The 18,577-nt window shown below is 42.2% G+C and overlaps 1 protein-coding gene across 4 annotated transcripts in view; it reads right to left on the bottom strand.

The window, feature by feature from the left end:
- The window catches only part of DENND1A (DENN domain containing 1A), a 150,820-nt gene that overhangs the window by 96,574 nt on the left and 35,669 nt on the right, over positions 1–18,577 (bottom strand). For all 4 annotated transcript variants that reach the window (XM_071454131.1, XM_071454130.1, XM_071454134.1 and 1 more), the window contains exons 4-5: positions 7,701–7,750; positions 4,800–4,919 (exon numbers count right to left, since the gene is read on the bottom strand). In XM_071454131.1, coding sequence (XP_071310232.1) covers positions 4,800–4,919; positions 7,701–7,750 — 170 coding nt within the window. The remainder of the gene's footprint in view (positions 1–4,799; positions 4,920–7,700; positions 7,751–18,577) is intronic.

An 18,577-nucleotide genomic window follows, 5' to 3' on the forward strand; every position in this document is an offset into this window, starting at 1 on the left:
GTATTTTGTGGCCTTTGCCATGTCTAACAGAAGCAGTTTGCCATTTGCTTTCATCTCCCAAGCATTTTAAGTAGAACAGGGATTCCAGGGTCGATACACCTCAAGGACCAAACAGACTGTCCAAAAAGTGTTCCAAGCATTTCCAGCCATTACCAAACATCTTCTGCAAGGCTTCAAAGAATCATACAGATATGGAAGTAAAACATTGATTTTGGCCAAATCAATGAAAAGGGAAAATTCTAGAAAACAACAGGACAATTACTACAAAACAAGCCCCATCACAAACACTCGCTCTCCTCCCCCAGAGCAGGCACTGGCAGGGCCCTGGGGCTGGGTTTTATCCCTCCCCAGCAGGGCCTGGTAGGGCTGTGGGGCTGCAGGGCTGGACTGTCCCCAGCGGGGCCCTGGGGCTGTGGGTGCTGCCCGGGGCTCTGGGCAGGGCAGTGCAGCCCCCGGCGCTGGCTGTCTGTCTGTCTGTCTGTCTGTCTGTCCCATGGCTCAGGGCCCTGCCAGTTGGCAGGCCCGGGCCAGGAAGCTGTCAGTTCCAATCAGGGCCCGGCCCTGCAGCCCTATTAAAGAAGTCTTGCTGGTTAAGGGACGGCCACTGTTTCCAAAGCATGGGAAGAAAAAAAAAAAAAAAAAAAAAGAAAGAAAGAAAAAAAAAAAGGAAAAAAAAGAGCTCTGCTTTCCTTAGATTCGAGCTGGCAACTTTCACTGACTGGAGTTTTCAAGGAGCTATGAATGAGCCTAACAAAGGAGTTCTGTGGCCAGTTTCTGGCTGAAATCCATGTCAACAGTTTTTAAGGTCACAGGTCACACTAACTAACATTTATTCCCAGCAGACCCCGCTCTAAACACAAGCTGTAAGTAGTACAAATTTGGAATTTTTCTGTAATCCCTTGAGATATTCCTGATCCTTCCACATGTTTCTGCTCAATTAAAAACAATTCTCACTTTGCACCACAAGAGAGGCCCCTGCTCAGAAATCTTATTCTGTCCTAAGAATAAATGGACAAAGACTGCAATCAAAGGGAAGGAAGGGGGGAGGAGAGGAACTCACAACAAATCACACCAAAAACCTCAAATAACTCCATACAGAATCACATTCAGTTAGTTACATTTTCTGCCATCTGTCACAAACTATTATGGATTCATTTCTTTTTATCTTAGAAAAAGAGTGGTGCAGAGCTCAGCTATTTTGGCCGAGAGGGATTTCCACACAAATGTTTCTGCATTTCACTTCAAAAGAATGATTTCAGTTTGTGTACAAAACCTGAATAACCCAACAAAAACTTCAAATTCAGTAAAACTGAAATCACATTGCAAACATGGGACCTTTGCAAACCCGTAACTTTGCCCAGAAAGTTTGTGAACCAAAGCAAAATTACACAAACTTGGGTTTTCTTTTGTTTTCTTTTTAAATAAAAGACCAGAGCTCTTCACTTAATCCAGAACTATCTACACTGTTCTCCCTCAAAAGCTCATGTGAAATCTGATGTGAAATTAGAGAGAAACAATAAAAATTCAGCCTCTTAATGTATAGCTTTAGGATTTATCCCATTGCAGCCAAAATCCTGAAATCCTTAAATAAAGTCTTAGAAAGAAAAAACATTTGGGTGTGAAATTCCCAAATTAGAACACAGAATTTGATGACTGGACATCAGCTCTTACTCAACTATAAAGAAAATAATTCAAAAACACATTTTAAGTTTTGTACCATATTTCATTGAAAAAGGTGGTCTGGAATCCCAGTTTTCCTGGGAGATGTGGGTGTGTGCCATGAGAACTCACCTGAGCTCAGACTCCAAACCCTCCAGGGTCTGTTCCTCACCTGGGCTCACCCCAAACCCTCCAGGGTCTGTTCCTCACCTGGGCTCACCCCAAACCCCCCGGCTCTGTTCCTCACCTGGGCTCGCCCCAAACCCTCCAGGGTCTGTTCCTCACCCCAAACCCCCCGGCTCTGTTCCTCACCCCAAACCCTCCGGCTCTGTTCCTCACCTGGGCTTACCCCACACCCTCCAGCTCTGTTCCTCACCTGGAATCACCCCAAACCCTCTGGGTCTGTTCCTCACCTGGGCTCACCCCAAACCCCCCGGCTCTGTTCCTCACCCCAAACCCCCCGGCTCTGTTCCTCACCCCAAACCCTCCGGGCTCTGTTCCTCACCTGGGCTCACCCCAAACCCCCCGGCTCTGTTCCTCACCTGGCCGTACCTGCGCCCCCGCGCGCCCTCTGCTGGCGCCGCCGCCGCAGCGCAGCCGCTCCGGGTCACCCCAGCCGGGCCCGCGGCTTCGGCGGAGCGGCAGAACCGGGCCAGGGAGGGGGAGCCCGGAGAAGAGAGGCGGGTTCCGCACTGAATACAGTGGCTCTACATGGAAAACACCACAGAGCAGCCGGAAAAGCAGGTTTCAAAGTTATCAGAGAGTTCATCAATCGGTGTGAGCTACTACAGCAGGAACAACGCTGTGGTAACTACCTCAAAAGCAGTTTTCCGAACAATATTGGTTAAAACAGTCAAAGCAGTTCCCTGCCAAGTGGAATTGCCTCTCTGCTGGCCACAGGATAACCCCACTGCTACTGAACTCCGAGAGGCGCCTTGCTGTGCTCTGCAGCCACAGGAAAAGCCTCTGGGCCACTTCAAAGCTCAAGTCCAGACCCTGACTTTTGGCCCTAGAGTACTTTGCTTCCAGGACATTGCAGAAATTTTTTCAAGCACTGAGTGAAAAGAATTTCTTTTTTCTGCTGTTTCTCCTCAATAACTAATCTAAACATGTGCTGATTTTCCACCTCCAAACCATTTTACCATGGCCAGACCCATAAAATCCCTGCTAAGCCTTGAATATCATCTCTAGTAATAAACACCATCAGTTAGTTCTTACACTGTTGCTGAGCATAGCAAGGAATACTTGAAGCTTGCTGCCATCCAATCTGTAATTTAAAAACAATTAAACAAATGTTCTTTTCATCCCCATTTGCTTTTACTTTCGTTCTCACATTTTCCAGCATGTTTTCCCCCACCCATTTACCATGCACCATCCTTTAGTACATAAAGGACACTGAGAAGATTCACATCAATAATGGGAGCTGCAGTCCCAGGAACAGAGGAAGTGATTTCATCTATTGCTGGTTTACACTCTTTATTATCCTCTAAAACCTGCATGAACTTGCATTAATGATGAGCTTTCTTCTTCTCATCAGTGCACAGAAGAAGCAACAGGAAGGAAGTGAAGAGTCCCAGTTCATCCACTGGGGTTGGGTATTTTTGGTTATGAGTTGAAGCAGAAGGCATTTAACTACAACAGAACTCCTCCATTTCTTCTTGGCACTCTATCAACATAAGGGAGCTGACAGCAGAGAACTCTTATCCAGGAGGGATCATGAAGGGACCCAGACTATTCCTCATTCAGATTTTCTTTTTAAAACTGTGTTTCTCCTTTAATTTGACATTGATCAGGCAAAGTTACCCTCTGTAAGCAGACACTGCCCACTTGAGACCGAGGGAACCAGCACCCAACTGCACAGGGAGCAGCTCTGTGGGAAGAGCTGGGAAACACCTTCCTGCCTGCAGGATCCAGTCCCTGCTGCTGGACTGCCAGAGCTAATAATAGCTGAAATGTCTGCTACAGCACAGGCAGGATGGAAGAAGATACTGAGCAAACACCTGTCACTCTGCCTCCCACTCAATTAATTAGCAGTTTGGGTAGATCTCACCATTTCTCCAAATATTAAGCTCCCATTCCATGGCATTGCTGTGTGCAGCCCCCTGCAAGGAGAGGTGACCTCGTATTCTGCAATGTCCCCCCTGGAATGCTCAGAGGGGCACAGCCAGACACAGCCAGGGCTGCACTCTCAGGTGCCCCACATGGGGCAATGAGAAGTTCCTGTGTTCCTCTGTCCCCACCCTGGTTGTGTCCTGTGCAAATCCAGCCAGGGATGGCCCTGCCAGATGTGTCCAGTTGCTCACAGAGCAGTGCCCTCTTTTGGGAGGAGCCAGCCCCAGCTGTGCTGTCACCTCCCTGGCTGTCCTCAGTCACCTCTGTGCTGGCTTTACCTGGGCTACTGTTCCTCAGTTTCCAATTCCTTGTGAACACGCAAAAAGCAGAAAGTAGAAGCCAGGCAATTCTTAAATGTGTTTAAAACAAGACAGACCATTTGCCACATGAAAATCTTAAATCCATGGAAGTTCTTAATGGAACTAAAATACTGGTAGACATCAAAACTGATTTTACTGGCATCATTTCTGGACTGTATTCCAACATGGCTGTGGGAGGTTATCAAAAACTGCTCTGATAGAGCCTCTTGGCCCATTTTCTGTGAAATGCATAGTCCAACTTCCACTGACAGTCTTTATCATGCCAAGCTTCACAAAACCCTCCACAGGACAGAGGAAAGCTCACACACACAAACTGTGGGGCTGTGGAGAGCATCAGTGACATCCTCTCAGTTACCAACAGATGTTTTGTTAATAAAACTTGCATGTACAAATGTCCACAAAATGTCTTAACAAGATCAGTTGTGACAGCTAAAGATAACAGCTGCCATCATGCTATGTCATATCAAATTACTGCAAAGAGACTTTTTTTCCACGTTGTTAACTCCAGAACGTTGACTACAAACAAATACAGTTATCTACAGAGGAGCTCCCCAGTGCAAGGGATTCTGCACCACTTGTGCAGCAGAACAGTGACTTGGAGGAGCAGATAGGGAAATAATTCTGACCAGCTGGAAGTGGTAATTGCAGTGTAACTGCAAAGCCAAACACTGCTCCTGCAGTCAGGCAGAAGCCAAACCACAGACCTACCTTAGGATACAGAAGCAGCTCTTGGCCCCCGAGGACAAGCGACAGAAGCCAAACCTCTGCTTGCTGTCAATGTCTGTGAGCACAAAGGTGAAGTTCTGCCCAACCTGGTTAATGGCATGGCTGGAAACAGAGAGGGAGAGAGAAATTACTGCTGAGCCAACTCTGTGTCAAGTATCACATCCAAGTCATTGAACCTATAACATTTCCTCTTTCAGCAGAGTTTTTTTGAAAAATTAACTACAAAGTATGCACCCTCCAGAAGCTTAAATATGCTTGATGAGGGAGGAGTGGGGGCTCTGTGGGTTTTTTTTCCCATTTTTAAAGTGTGGGAGGATACTAATAATGAGTTTATCTTAAAAAGAAAATGGTTCTGATTATCAACCAGCAACCAACCCCATGTTCTCTCATATAACCCAAATACTTCTAATTATAGGAAATTAAGACTTATTTCAGGTCATGTTCTAGGGTTTTTTTAGGTTTTCTGAGAACTGAGAAATCTGACTTGCACTGACATGTAGCTTTACAAGTCACTCCTACCAACTGCAACAAATACCCTGGTAAATTCAAAGCCATTTAAGTAACAGCCACAGGCCTTAAAATATTCTCTTCTATGATGCCACGTGCAAAAAAACAATTTTTGTGGGAGAGTACACACTCAGTGCCTAGAGGAAACAAAGAAAAACAGCCTTGCAGAAATAAAAGCTGGATCCAAATGGGAAAGATGTCACTGTCCTGCTTAGAAAGAAAAATCCTTCAGTGGATTCCAAACAGGGAAGGGAAAACATGCTGTGATGAAGATGAACAAAAAGATAGATATTTAAAGCATTCCAACAGTCTGAGAATTAGCCAGTGTGAGTACTATCATCCTCCTGAAATCTAAATGTCAGCAGAGCAACTACTTCCATAAACCACACTGAGCTGCTGGGGATACCCAAAAATCCCTCACTGGTGGTGTGTTTTATCTGTAAAGCTTGGATGTAATGTTACTATGGTGATTTTAGTATAGTGTTTTAAAAGGGGATTATATGCTTAATTTTAACAAGGTTGAGAGCAGAGCGTGTGTGAGAAATAGCATTAGAACTGACAATTAAAATTATGGAACAGGGGGAAAAACCACGTTTCATTAGCAGCAGGGAGAAGCTTGTTTATTAAACAACTCAGACAAGCTGGTGAGTTCCTCCAGAGCAAACCCAGAGAGTCCTGCATTCCTGTGACCTGGGGAAAGCAAACCTTGCTGGCAGGTCCTGCTCAAGTTCAGTGCCAGTTTTTCACAGGGAAGGAAAAACTTCCCCACATAAAAAGTGTTCTTCCCAAGGTTTTACTATAACCCTTCAGCTTCACAGCTCTGCTCTCAAATGGGCAGGAGGTCTATTCAGAGCCTCACAGGATGGAAGCAGCATAAATCTCATCTGTAAGGGGGCAGACAGAAGTTAGGGCTGGAGGGAAGGGGAGAGGAGTGATTTCCATAGAATCATGACCAACACCATCCTGGCAGGAGCAGGAGCAGGAGCAGCTCTGCACTCCTGCAGCTGGAGCAGAGCCTCTGCCTCCTTCCACACCACAGCAGCAGCAGCAAACTCCTGGGCCACTGCCTGAAGGAATGGCCAAGCAGCCCCTGGGCTTCTGAGCATGCACAACTCATGAACAGAATCAGTGCAAAAAGAATGGAGTGTCTGTGCCCCTGAGAGGCAGAACCTCCAGTGCCACCCCTGCTGCTTTCACAGCCACAGGAGAAGGAGCACAAGCATCTCCTTCAGCTGCCTGGGTGTGCTCTGCCTCCTGCAGGGTGGGAAGTCCACTCTCCACCTCTCCACCTCAAATTATTAAGTGTGTTCTGGGTGACAATGTCTCCTTTTTGTTCAAACTTGCTGGCTGCAGTCTTTCAGTGACAGTCTGTGATATTCAGACAAACAAGTGGATCCAGAAATGGGAATCACTTTTCATTATGTTCTCATTTGCACCCCATATGGGTTTTCAGTGTTCTATCTTTCAAAATGTTATATTGCTGAGGAAAACCAAAAACAACAAAACAAACAAAACCCCTAGGTACAATAAATCTCCATACAGAAAGCATAACTATTTCTAGTAGGAACAAATACATGAGAAAAATGTATGAGTATTTCCCTGCTTCCACCCCTTAGGAAATGAAAAGGATGAGCAGTAAAAGAGGGATTCCAAATGCTGAAATGAGAAGACTTGCAGCAGTTTAATCACAGCCCAGAGCATGCTGTGTCTCAGCTGATGAAGCCAAGTCATTCTGACCAATCAAGTGATGCTCAGAGATGAGATGAGCACTGGTGCAGTCTTTCAAAATTTCAATTGTTGTTCTTTTCACGAAACCATCAAGAATAACTCACAGTAAATGCAAAACTAAAAAACTTCTACAGTTTCCTAAATTACAGGAAGTAAATATTCTCAGATCTTCTCACATTCGTTTTACAATTTCTCCCCCAAAATCAGAAGTCACCTTAAGTAGCTGTCAAGTAAAGCAGCAGCGTTCCAGCAACATCAAGAGGCCTTCAAATGTAAAGCATTTCATTAATTGTCCCACCTAAATTTTGGCAATTAAGAAATGAAATGCACAAGCAGACAAAACTTTGATATTAATATGCATATTTGACAATTCCTACCCAAGCATTTTCCATCCAAGCATTGTGCAGAAGTGAAAAAAATGCCCTCAGAGTACTCCCACTGAACAACTCCAACTTTTAAAATTTCTTTTTGTTTCATGGTGCCCATAAAAACCCCAGGAAAAAGTGAATTCTGAGACTATAATTTGCACTCAGGTGCTTTAAGTCCCAGTCCCACAGACAGAACACTATGAATGGTATGGCTTTTATTTTCTACAGGGGTTTTATTGACAAGCTTATTTTCTTGTAAAGTTTGAAAAGCTAACAATACCTGTCCACATAGAAGGGGAAACAAAACTTGGTCAGAGTCTGTAGAACTTCCTGTAGAGAGAGAGAGAGAAAAAAAGATAATTTATACATCTATGGGGACCAATAAATCTAATATTAACCACATCACACAATTTCACAAGTTTGCCCTGAAGAAATAAAAGACAGATGAAGAAATATGGGCTTTATCAATTACATGGAAGCAGTACCAGGCAGTCAATCATGTGAAATAATAAACATGATCAAACTTCATTAAAAATGAAAAATTAATCAAGATTCACACATGGGCAGGCAGCAGGAGCCATGCAGCAATTCTCCCAGGAGGAGGAGGAGGTTGGGTTGTTGAGTGTTAACACCTCTCTGGGGACAGTCCCTACCCTGACCATATGGATCAGAGTGAATAACACCAAACCACATGGGCCTGGCCTGGCAGGACCACTTCTGCTGGCACAGCTTTTGACTGTTACCTAGGAACAGAGGGCTGGGGATTAGAGAACACTTCCCAACATCAGCAAGAGAAATAACAAAAGATGGAGCCAATAGGTCTCATAGCAGGAATGTTTAATGTTGCCTACTGCTATTGGAAAGGAAATCTCAGAGTTAAAAGACTGATTAAAATAATGTGTATTAAAATTGATATGGATTGTTTAACCTACAAACCATTTTCTAGAAGTTGCAAAAGAGCACCGCAAACAGAAAAGCATTTAAGCATGAGAGCAACGAAAAGGATGAACATGAAAAGTGAAAACATGATCAGCAGATAAATTAATCATTTTCAACTTTACAACATGAAACAAATACAGTCGCTAAAGAGGCAAAACCAGAAATATGTTTGTCCCAAAACAGTTGTGTTCATAGACAAAAGCAAACCACTAGATATTCAAAATTTGAATTCTGTAACCCACAAGACACACAAAGTTCTCTCAGTTTACAGATCTTTCCTACAGCCAATTCATTGCTCATTCTCCTTCACACTTCAATATTTCAGGTCCTGAAGTGTAAATTCCATTTCTGCTTTCAGAACCCTGAACAAACAACAAACCCTCTGACAAAATCAACACTTTTCTGACCAACAGCAATAAATTACCATCAATAACTAAATAGATGCTTCTTGCTTCATTTATTTCTAAGCCAAATGCCATCATTCCCAAATAAACTCCATCAATCTAATAACCTCTCCAGTGAAGCACAAAACATATTGACTCCCTTGCAGGAGCATGTTCCTCCTGCATAATTCAAACCAGCACAGCCCATCCTGAGCCGTGGTTTCAGGCTCAACTGCTCACACTCTTCTTTGGAGGTTTCTTGACAACTAAAATGTGGCAAGTTCTGAGGATTTCAGGCAAAAACAGATATGGAAACTTTGACTTCTTGACAGTTTATTGATAGATTATTTAACAACCTCCTGTTTTTAAAGAACAAGAAAGGATCTATTGAAGAATGCCATGTAGAGCAAAGACGTCTCCTCCTTTGAATTGCAGCAGGAAACTTGGACAGGAGCTATGTAGATTGCAGAGTAAACTCTGCAGAAATCTCGATTTCGATACAAAATAATGCCTTGATAGTAAAGGTCTCATTACTATGATCGGGTTCCCGCTGGTGCAGAGTCTCACTGACTTTCACAAGCTGAACAACTCCACTTGCTCAGGCACAAAAACTGCATCTAGACAAATTTTAACTACTCACAGTAGTAACTCTTACAGTGCAAAATGCCAGCAAACAAACAAAAAACAAAACCTACCAAAGAATTCTAAAATTGTGAAATTATTATATCAGCAGAACAAAGTTCCTGTATCTTTATTTGCCTGATCAATACACACTGACTTCCAGAAACAAAATCATATAGACACATAACATTCTGAAATAAAATAGTGCAAGAAGACAAAGCCATCAGTCACCTCAAAATGGCACAATATATTCTCTCCATTATTTTGATGACTTGAATAATTCCTGTAACTGCAAGTGAAACCATTCACATAATAAAACATTCAGCATCTCATCAGCATTGTGTCACTGGAGAAGTGAATTACTCAGAACTTACTCTGCACTTATTCCTTGATATTTACAGCTTCCTAAACTCAGCAAAGGAAATGTTCACATAAACAGGCCATATATTGGCTCTGTACTGCTCCAAACTGCCTTCTTTTTAAAGAAAGATTTTACAGTGATATTATTGTCGGACTTTTGCAACGTCATTCAACATAATTGCTATTCCTTATACACCAATTCTTATCTGCCTCGATTCACAACCAAAAACACTGAGACTAGCACAGGTTAACTGCAGACTTATTTTTCAATGGTAACTAATAAAATAATATAAATACCATATGCAGAATTAGTTTTTAATTAGGAAAACTGCTGATCTTTTGCATGTAAGAAAACAGCTACTGGAGAACAACCCCATTTTTGCTCAAGTTGCAAGCTCGTTACTCTAAATATAATGCTGCTTCTTTTTAATTCTTTAAATATTCCTAAATAAAAAAAAATATTGTTTGAAAGATAAACAATACCTACATCATTCATATGCAACATTCTACCCAAGCTCTATAGGTTATTACTTAAGACCTAGAAAATCCTTCATTTCTTTATGATTTCAGACAAAACAAAACCTACAATTGCTCCATGTCAACATCTTATAATTTTATTTTTTTTTAACCCAACATGAAGCACAGAGGAAGTATCAATAGTCTGTTTTCTTGTTTTATTCCCTTATGGCTATTTTCCTAAAGAAAAACCTGCATAAATGCCTGTAAAGCAAGAGCCCCTAAAAAGAAGAGCAGAGCCCCCCAGCAATGCAGGACAGGCAGCTGATCAAGGCAAATTACCCGGGAGCTGCCGCCGGCGTCTCCAGGGGACCACACGCCAGTTTTCTGGATCAATCCCCAAGTTTATATTTTCAGAAATCTTTTTACATGCAGTTTGATTTTTAACATTTTAATGAGCAAAAAGTGCATCTCCAGCAGCCAGCGAGCAGAGCTAAAGTGCAGGGCATGAACCGCGTCCCGGGGGAGGCGGCGCAGCCGCGGCACCGGGGGCTGCAGCCCAGGCACCACCTGGCTCCCCGTCCCAAGGTCCCAACTCCTTTCATAATCAAAACACTGCTGACATTAGAAACCCCACATGGCTTTTCTAAAATCCTTCCCAATCAATAAAGGCAGTACATAACTTATCGGAGACAACACAGAGCTCATTGATTAAGTTTGGTTTCAGTAGCAAAGTTTTCAAAATAAATGAGGCAGGAACACCACGCTCAGCCTTTCTGTGACACAGCCACCTCTGAAGGTGAGGCAGGCTCTGCAAGGCTTTCCTACACAGGCAGGACAGACTTGGAAAGCCAGGCTGGGAAATACACACAATACACACCGGGCTCGTGTCCCAAAGCATCCCTCTGTTGCAACCAAACAGTAAAGAAAGCTCAACAATGCTGAAAAAATGTGCACATTCACTTGTGAATTTAATAAGCAAGCTGTAGCTGAAGTCTTTTTTATTTTTAAACCCTTCACCGTATGCTCCCACTTCCAAATCAACAGAACAACTTCAGATTCTCTTAAATACAGTGGGTAGCTTCACTTCTGCTCAAATGAACATCACTAACAAATATCCCACGTGCAGCTGCAATTAAATAAAACTGCACTGATAAATGATGGGCAAATGGCTGGGCTAGAGAAGGGTCTGCTGCAAAGTATCTGCCCTAGAAAGATGCACGAGACACCAGAGGTGCAAAGGAGAACAAGAAGTGTAGGGAGAAGTGGGACAGAAAAGAAATTAGAATACCAGGAGATCTGTGGAAAATGCTGAATGATTAAGGTATGATACTTCATAGAAATGGGATCAGAGCAGGGAAACAATACACCACACAAACCAACAGGCTGCTTTAGCCTGGAATGGAAAACCAGGGAAATCTAGATGAGATTGGGAGGATTCCATAGAAATGGGATCAGAGCAGGGAGACAATACACCACACAAACCAACAGGCTGCTTTAGCCTGGAATGGAAAACCAGGGAAATCTAGATGAGATTGGAAGGACCAGCCAGAGCAGAGACTGGACCTTCAGCTGTGGATCCTGGAGGGAGTGGAGAGGAAGGAGCCCAAACCCCCACAAGTATTTGTTACAAGAGAACAGAGCATGGCCAGTGAGAGGAGTTTTCCATGGAGAAGAGGTGACTCTAAGATGAAAAGGGGGGACTGTTGTTTCATTTCCTTGCCCTTACACCTGAGGAAAGTACAGCTGAGGCTGCTGCAAACAAAACACTACAGAGAGGGTGGAAACACTTCCCCCCTTACCCAGCCTGAAAGGCCACCTGAACCCAGCAAAGCAGCATGAAACACTCCCTGTGCATGGAGGGACACCAGAGACTCCCAAGAATATCAACAGACTGAGGAGGGATGGAGGAGAAACTGGAGAAGAAGGAGGGCCCAGAGAGAAATGCCCCGAGCCTGACGGCTCAGGGTGTGTGAGCACAGGGAGCAGCTGCTGCTGGGGACTCACTGCTCCTCAGAGGCAGCACCAAATCTCAACTCTACAGAAATCTTAATATTGCATTAAAAAGTGCTAAGAGATTAACTGAAGCAAAATATTATCCAATTAAACTTGAGTTGTCCATTAATGTCTCCTATACCCACAGAATTGCAAGCTACTCTTATATTTAATTAATCTATTTGGATAATTTTAAGCTGAAAATTAATTAAATGATCTACTGCTAGGGAACAATAGGTTTCAGAATTCAAAAAAGCAAACAAAAACCTTAAACCCGTAATTTCTCTACGTTCTAAAGGTTTTTCTGGTTTTGAGAAAACTGGTACAACACAGATTCTTTTTAAAAAATCATTGCTTGTTTAAAATATTTATGTCACATTTCATATTGCATTGATTTTGCAATAAAATCTTTTTATGCCTTATATCCTTACTGAGCATTACTGAATTTTGTAATGTACTAAATATTTTAATAAATTATTTTCATCAGTTCTTTAAAAGAATGTTCTATGCCCAAAAAAATCTGGACATTATTTGCTTAACAGAATGACTTTAAATTGCTTGAATTCAGTTTTATCTCTATTTTTCTAATTCTACTGGTATTCCAATCCAACTTTATAGCACTAGATTATCAATTTTTTCTGTGTTCCAGAAATCCACCAGCTCTTTCTGAGCAATTCTAATGCCTGAATTAGGGGAGGGTTTTTCTCCCAAAGTCGCCTGTCCCTGTCTGAGGGAACAGGGCCATACAAAATAACATCATTTCATTGAAGGTAACTGATTGTTCTCAGGAAAACGCTGTTTGAAACAAACAAACAAAAAAACCCAACATGCATATCCACAACCCTGGAAACAGGAAGAGCAGGAGATAAATAGCATTTCCTAAGCATATTGAGGCCTGCTAGCATTTAAATATTTTAAACGTACAAAATATGTGCACAGATGGGCAACTTTTCTCCTTGCATTACTAAAAACATATTTCAAGATAAAGCTCAAAATCCCTGAATTTTTTAAACCTAATTGTGACTCTGTTTCTTAGAATTCACACCCCAAGGCCAAAGCTTTCCTGCCACCAGTCCTTCAAATCTGATTTGGACATTACACGGGAGGAGGCTCCAAGCCTCCCTGAGGTCTCACTCCTTTTACAACACACGCAGCAGCAGCAGATAATGGGCCTGTGCTGAATTCCGGGCTCTGCTCGCCTCCTCCTGGGACACAGGCCTAGCAGATGTGATAAAAACTGTGTCAGAGAAGTAGCTCTAGTTTTTGCCTTAATGACAACTTCAACCTCTCAACTCATAGAACAAAAGAACAGGAACGACTATTACTTTTCTCCAGTAGAAAAAAAAATGTGAAAGTAAAGCTGAACTAAATATTTAAGCAGTTTTTCAAAGAGATCTCCTCAACAAATGTCTTTAAAATCCCTTCAGTAAAAGCAGAGATTTAGTTTCATTCTAAGAGAAATAGATTTTAGCTAAAAAAAAAATCTACAGCCACTGTTGTGCTGTTGAATAATTGTTCCAGTCTTAAATCACAAATAATTGAAAAATTATACTAACAGGCATAAAAAAAAATCAGGTCCAATTATGTGCATAAACAGTGATCAATTGGTAAAGGTAAGAAGTGTCAATAGCAGAGAGCTGGAACACTGATTCAATTAAATGTATTTTAAACATTCAATTACTAAAACCAGGAGTATTTTCACTTGCAGATTTAGCAGAAACGAGGTGAGAACTATTAGCTGTGAAAAGATAATCACATCCTGCTCAGCCCATAAGTTGCACAGGTACACTGCACCAAAACCAAACCTTTAAATCTACCCTTGGGTTAGCATTTGTTAAATATTATAATTCTGGCTTAAGATGAGTGGCCTTTTCAGCCTTGGTCTCCATCGGTCTATTCAGCTCCGAGCACATACCCACTTAATCAGCAATCATTGTTCTCTGAGGCAGGACTTTGTTGTCAAGACAAGCACTGAAACCTTTAAAATATTTCAGAACTGGCATAAGAAAAAAGTGATCTTTGTCAAACAAGGACAAATTTATGCAAATCTTTTATAAACATTCACAAACATTTATTTAGCTTTTGAAATGTTGGCCTCATTTGAGAGCATGAAAATGAGGGGGAAGTAGGAAGATGCAAAGGACAGCTTAGAGGCTGGCACACTACATAAATATTCAGAAGGAAGATTATAGGATTCATGTTAGGCTGTCTTAGGTTTCTCCAAAGTCCACATAGAATACCAAAGAACAAAACTAACGAGAAGTAGAGCAGATGTTAGACAATGCAGCAGCCCTCTTTTCCACACTCACTTGGCTATACTTGGATGCTTTCATTTTTTCTTTCAATATGGTCAGGTCATTCAAGGATTCTCCTATAGACTCTGTATTGTGGCTACAGCGCTATAAGCTGGACCTCTGTCAGCTTTCCAAAAGTTCCTGATGAAAAGGCATTATGCAAATTGTACCTCTCTTACTCTCTTTTCAGGAAAAAAAGCCTCCAGTATGCAGTCATTGGAGTATTGGAAGTCCCAGCCTTCATTTCTGTATGGCTGTGTTTGCCTTAGGGCCATGCTGCTTGTTTTGACAGTGGATCCCCCCAGATAGTTGGGATTAGTCGAGCTTGTTTAGATAAACTTGAAATCAAGGCCTTCTCTAGGTAGACAGCTAGATGTAGCTACTGAGTTTCCAGCTGCCTTCTGCTTTCATCCCAAAACAACTGCAGATTCACAGCAGAGATCACAGCCACAGGCTATGTCACATACATAAGTATGAAATTAAAGGCTGCTAAAAGAAGCCTTTGTAAGTCTTAGTGCTAAAATAAGGAATCTGTACTGCATAGTTTAAACAAATTATTGAAGAAGCACCAATAAAGGTCTGCAGCAGAGAGTTAACAAGATGTGTGTGAAAGAAATGCTCTGTTTACATAACTGGGCAGGATCAGGCTTTGCTAATCACCACTGCCCCATCCACTGTGCAGCCTCCCCAGAACACAGGCAAGGAAATACCTGGAAGCACTGTCTGCTACAGCACCCAAAAAAGAGCTCTGTTCATCAAATCCCAACTTTATCATCACAGGAGACTATTGTGGCAGCACTGCTCCACTCAGACTTTCAGTCATAGACACAACCAGATTGCATCTTTGCTATAGTCAGATAATGCAAGCCACAGGAGTTCATTCTCACAAATATAATACACTAAAAGAGAAGGGCCAGAGCTCCAAACTGAAATTAAAACCTGAAATCAAAACCCGCCCATGTAACTACATTACACCTTTATAAATCTGCACTGTAGTTCAGTCCCAACAGGAGATTCATTTTTCATAAGGTAGGAGAAAACCCACAAATAGTTTTGTCTTTTAAAAAGACTGCAATCTCTTCTAGCTGGGTGCAAATTTTCATATACACTTCTGCCACATCCAGGCACAACAGATGGGAAACTGAATTAAAAGAAAAATTAATCCCTAGGATGTTATCAACAAACAACCAGAAAAAAAAAAAAGAAAGAAAAAGAGAAAAAACAAATAAATAATTCAGTTCAACAAATAGTAAATATCATTAAAAATCAACTCCCATCTCTCACTCAAGAAAAAGGATGAGCAGAAACTTGCAATGTTGGAACACTTTAAAGCCAAGAGCAGGATTTTGTGTCAAAGAGGACAAGGTAAGGATTCACCAGCCTCTACCTCTGTGCACAGGAGGTCTCTGGAATCACATTTCTGCCATTTCCATATTAGAGAAATTCTACCATCTCCCACTGCAAAACTAAGTAATTTCACTGAAAAAGTCTTTTATAAAACTTAAAGGATTAAAAACTGTGAGAGATGCACCTGCCCTGGTTACCAAAGAGAATCCTGAATTCCCTTTGTCATTTCCTACCATAATTCCCCCCCAGCAACACCCTCAGCAGAAATAAGCTGAGAGTCCAAACCAACAACTGAGCTCATTCCTGAGTCCTGAGGGAACCAGTCCCACCGATGCCAGGGGACTTAGAAGAAAACAGAAGAACACTTGGAGAGTTGCTACCTGAAAATGAGCTCTGCCTGCTGAGGGTGCAGCTGTCCCAGCACTATCAAGCAGCAGCAGCAGCTGGTACAACCCTGGATTCACCTCCTCACAGGTGTCCGGGTGCTCTGCCCACGCTGCTCCTCCCTGCTGAGGAAGGGTTTGAAGCTGCCACCAACAACGTGGGTAACACCTCCCTCAGGCAGGTGTGTCTGCCTGCTGCAGAGAGGAAGTGTAACAAAACTGAACAGTCATCCCAAAGGGGGCAACAGCTGACCAACTTTGAAACTTCCCTTGTTTCTCAGGCTCCTGTTCCCATCACACCGGTTTGAGAATTCCCTAAGGAACAAAGATTAAAATGATGAGTATGATGAGGACACTCTTGCCCACAGGCCAAGAAGAACTTCTCTAACATATTTTGCAGAGATGAGATGGAGGCAGTGATCACTTCAGACAACTGAAGGTTATAAGAGGATAAAGCTTTTTAAATTTATCAGCATTTCTACAACTTTCAGATTTTCAAATACAAGAATATGTTAGGGCAAATAGTGGTCAAAACCTGAGAGCCATAAAAACATTCTTTAGCCCTGGAAAGTGGTTTTTACTTCAAGGAGAGCTGATATGACCAAAGATGACCAAACTCAGTATATGAAGTTTTCCAAGTGCAAAGCAAAGAACTTTGGACTCCCCTGGTTTAACAAGGGTCATGTCCACCTCGTCCCTGTGACATTTGCCACCAGTGCCATGCTGCTGTCCAGACACAGCTGAAGGATGGGGTGTGTGAATACCAATGAGTGTCATCCATCACCACCAACAACCCCTCCTCTGCAAGGGACAGCACTTCCCACTTGCTGTCCATGCAAACGCCACCAGCAGCCAGAGCAAGGAAGGGTTTTCCATGCAGGGAGATGAGCTGGCTGTACCTTAACCTGCCCAAACCTCCCCTGGCAGGACCTTGAATGTTATTTCATATTCTTCTTAAACAGAACATCGATGCTTTCTACATATTACATGTCTCTAAAGAATAATTTTGAAATAGTTTATGAATTGACCAATAGCACCAGAATAAACCTGAATGGTTCAGGAGCCTGGTACAAGACAACTTCCAGAACTATTTTGCTACTGACTGCCTCATCAAACCCAAGTAGAATAACACTGCTGAAGCAGCTCTCATTTTAAGGAAACCCAGCTTTACCTGCAGTGAATATTTTATACCTTTATCAATAAATTTAAACCAAAGTGATAATGATTACTCACTCTAGGCCTGATCCCACAACCTTCACTCACACAAGCAGTCCCACAGGATTTTAACATCACCACCTCAACGAATAAGGCTTTGCAGGACAGGCTTTAAATTATTCATATATTCACAGATTTTTAAGACCAGAAGGGACCATTATGATCATGTAGTCTAACCTCTTGTATAACAAAGGCCATAGGATTGTAGCCAGTAATATTTGCACTCGCTGAATCATCTGTAGTAAAATCAAATGGTGTTTAGCAAACTTCCAACACCTATTCAATTTTTTCACTAAAGAGAACTGAGATGGTTTAGAAAGTGGCTTGGCCATACTTCCTCACAGTTGAACCCAATTATTCCTCTATTTCTATTCAGAATTCTTCTGACTTCTGGACACTGGCTTTTGGTGTGGTTTTCACAGACTCCAGAGTCCAACACTACCTCAGGTACTGTCAGGCCAAAATCAAGTAACCTCCTGAGCTCCTTCAAAACATTAATTGCCAGTTAATTACTATTTGCTTTCTGCACTTTTACCACTCTTGCCCTGCACCATGACTTCTGAGACACAGATATCATAAGTGAAAAGACATTCAATTAACGCTATCAATGATGCACAAACAGGAAACCAAACATTTCCACCTCAGCTCTTTCCCAGACAGGATCATGTGCAGCAGCTACTTCAACCACCAGCTTAAAGGCAAAAAACACCAGAACCACTTTTCTACATTTTCTAAATTACTAACTGCTCAGCCTTTCCCACCCAACTTCATCTGCTCCCAAAAGGACAGCTCATTTTTTAAATTACTCTTAAGACAGGTTTTTTCATACTGTGTATGCAACCTGTAAGGTAGAAAGTTTATCCTCAGCTGATGTGCAATTCAGAAATACCCAACTGGATTATAATCACCCCTGTTCAAGCAGCTCAGGCCTTGGTGCACACAGCTTCCCAAGACAGGGGGTTTTTGCTCCATTAGTGGCCAGCACTGTGTAAAGACTCTCCAATCACACAACTCTCAATGACACAAAGAAAGTGCTTTTCATTTTTGCCCGTGTGCAATGTTTGCACAATGCTCACAGACTCTGTACAAGAAAGACCATTAGTTTCTACATAAAGACTGCCATAAAGTTTTATAGTTTATCTATAAATGTATAAAGATTGTTGG

Source organism: Agelaius tricolor, unplaced genomic scaffold, assembly GCF_023055355.1.
Source record: "Agelaius tricolor isolate 1412-34295 unplaced genomic scaffold, bAgeTri1.0.p SCAF_38, whole genome shotgun sequence".
NCBI classification, from domain to species: domain Eukaryota; kingdom Metazoa; phylum Chordata; class Aves; order Passeriformes; family Icteridae; genus Agelaius; species Agelaius tricolor.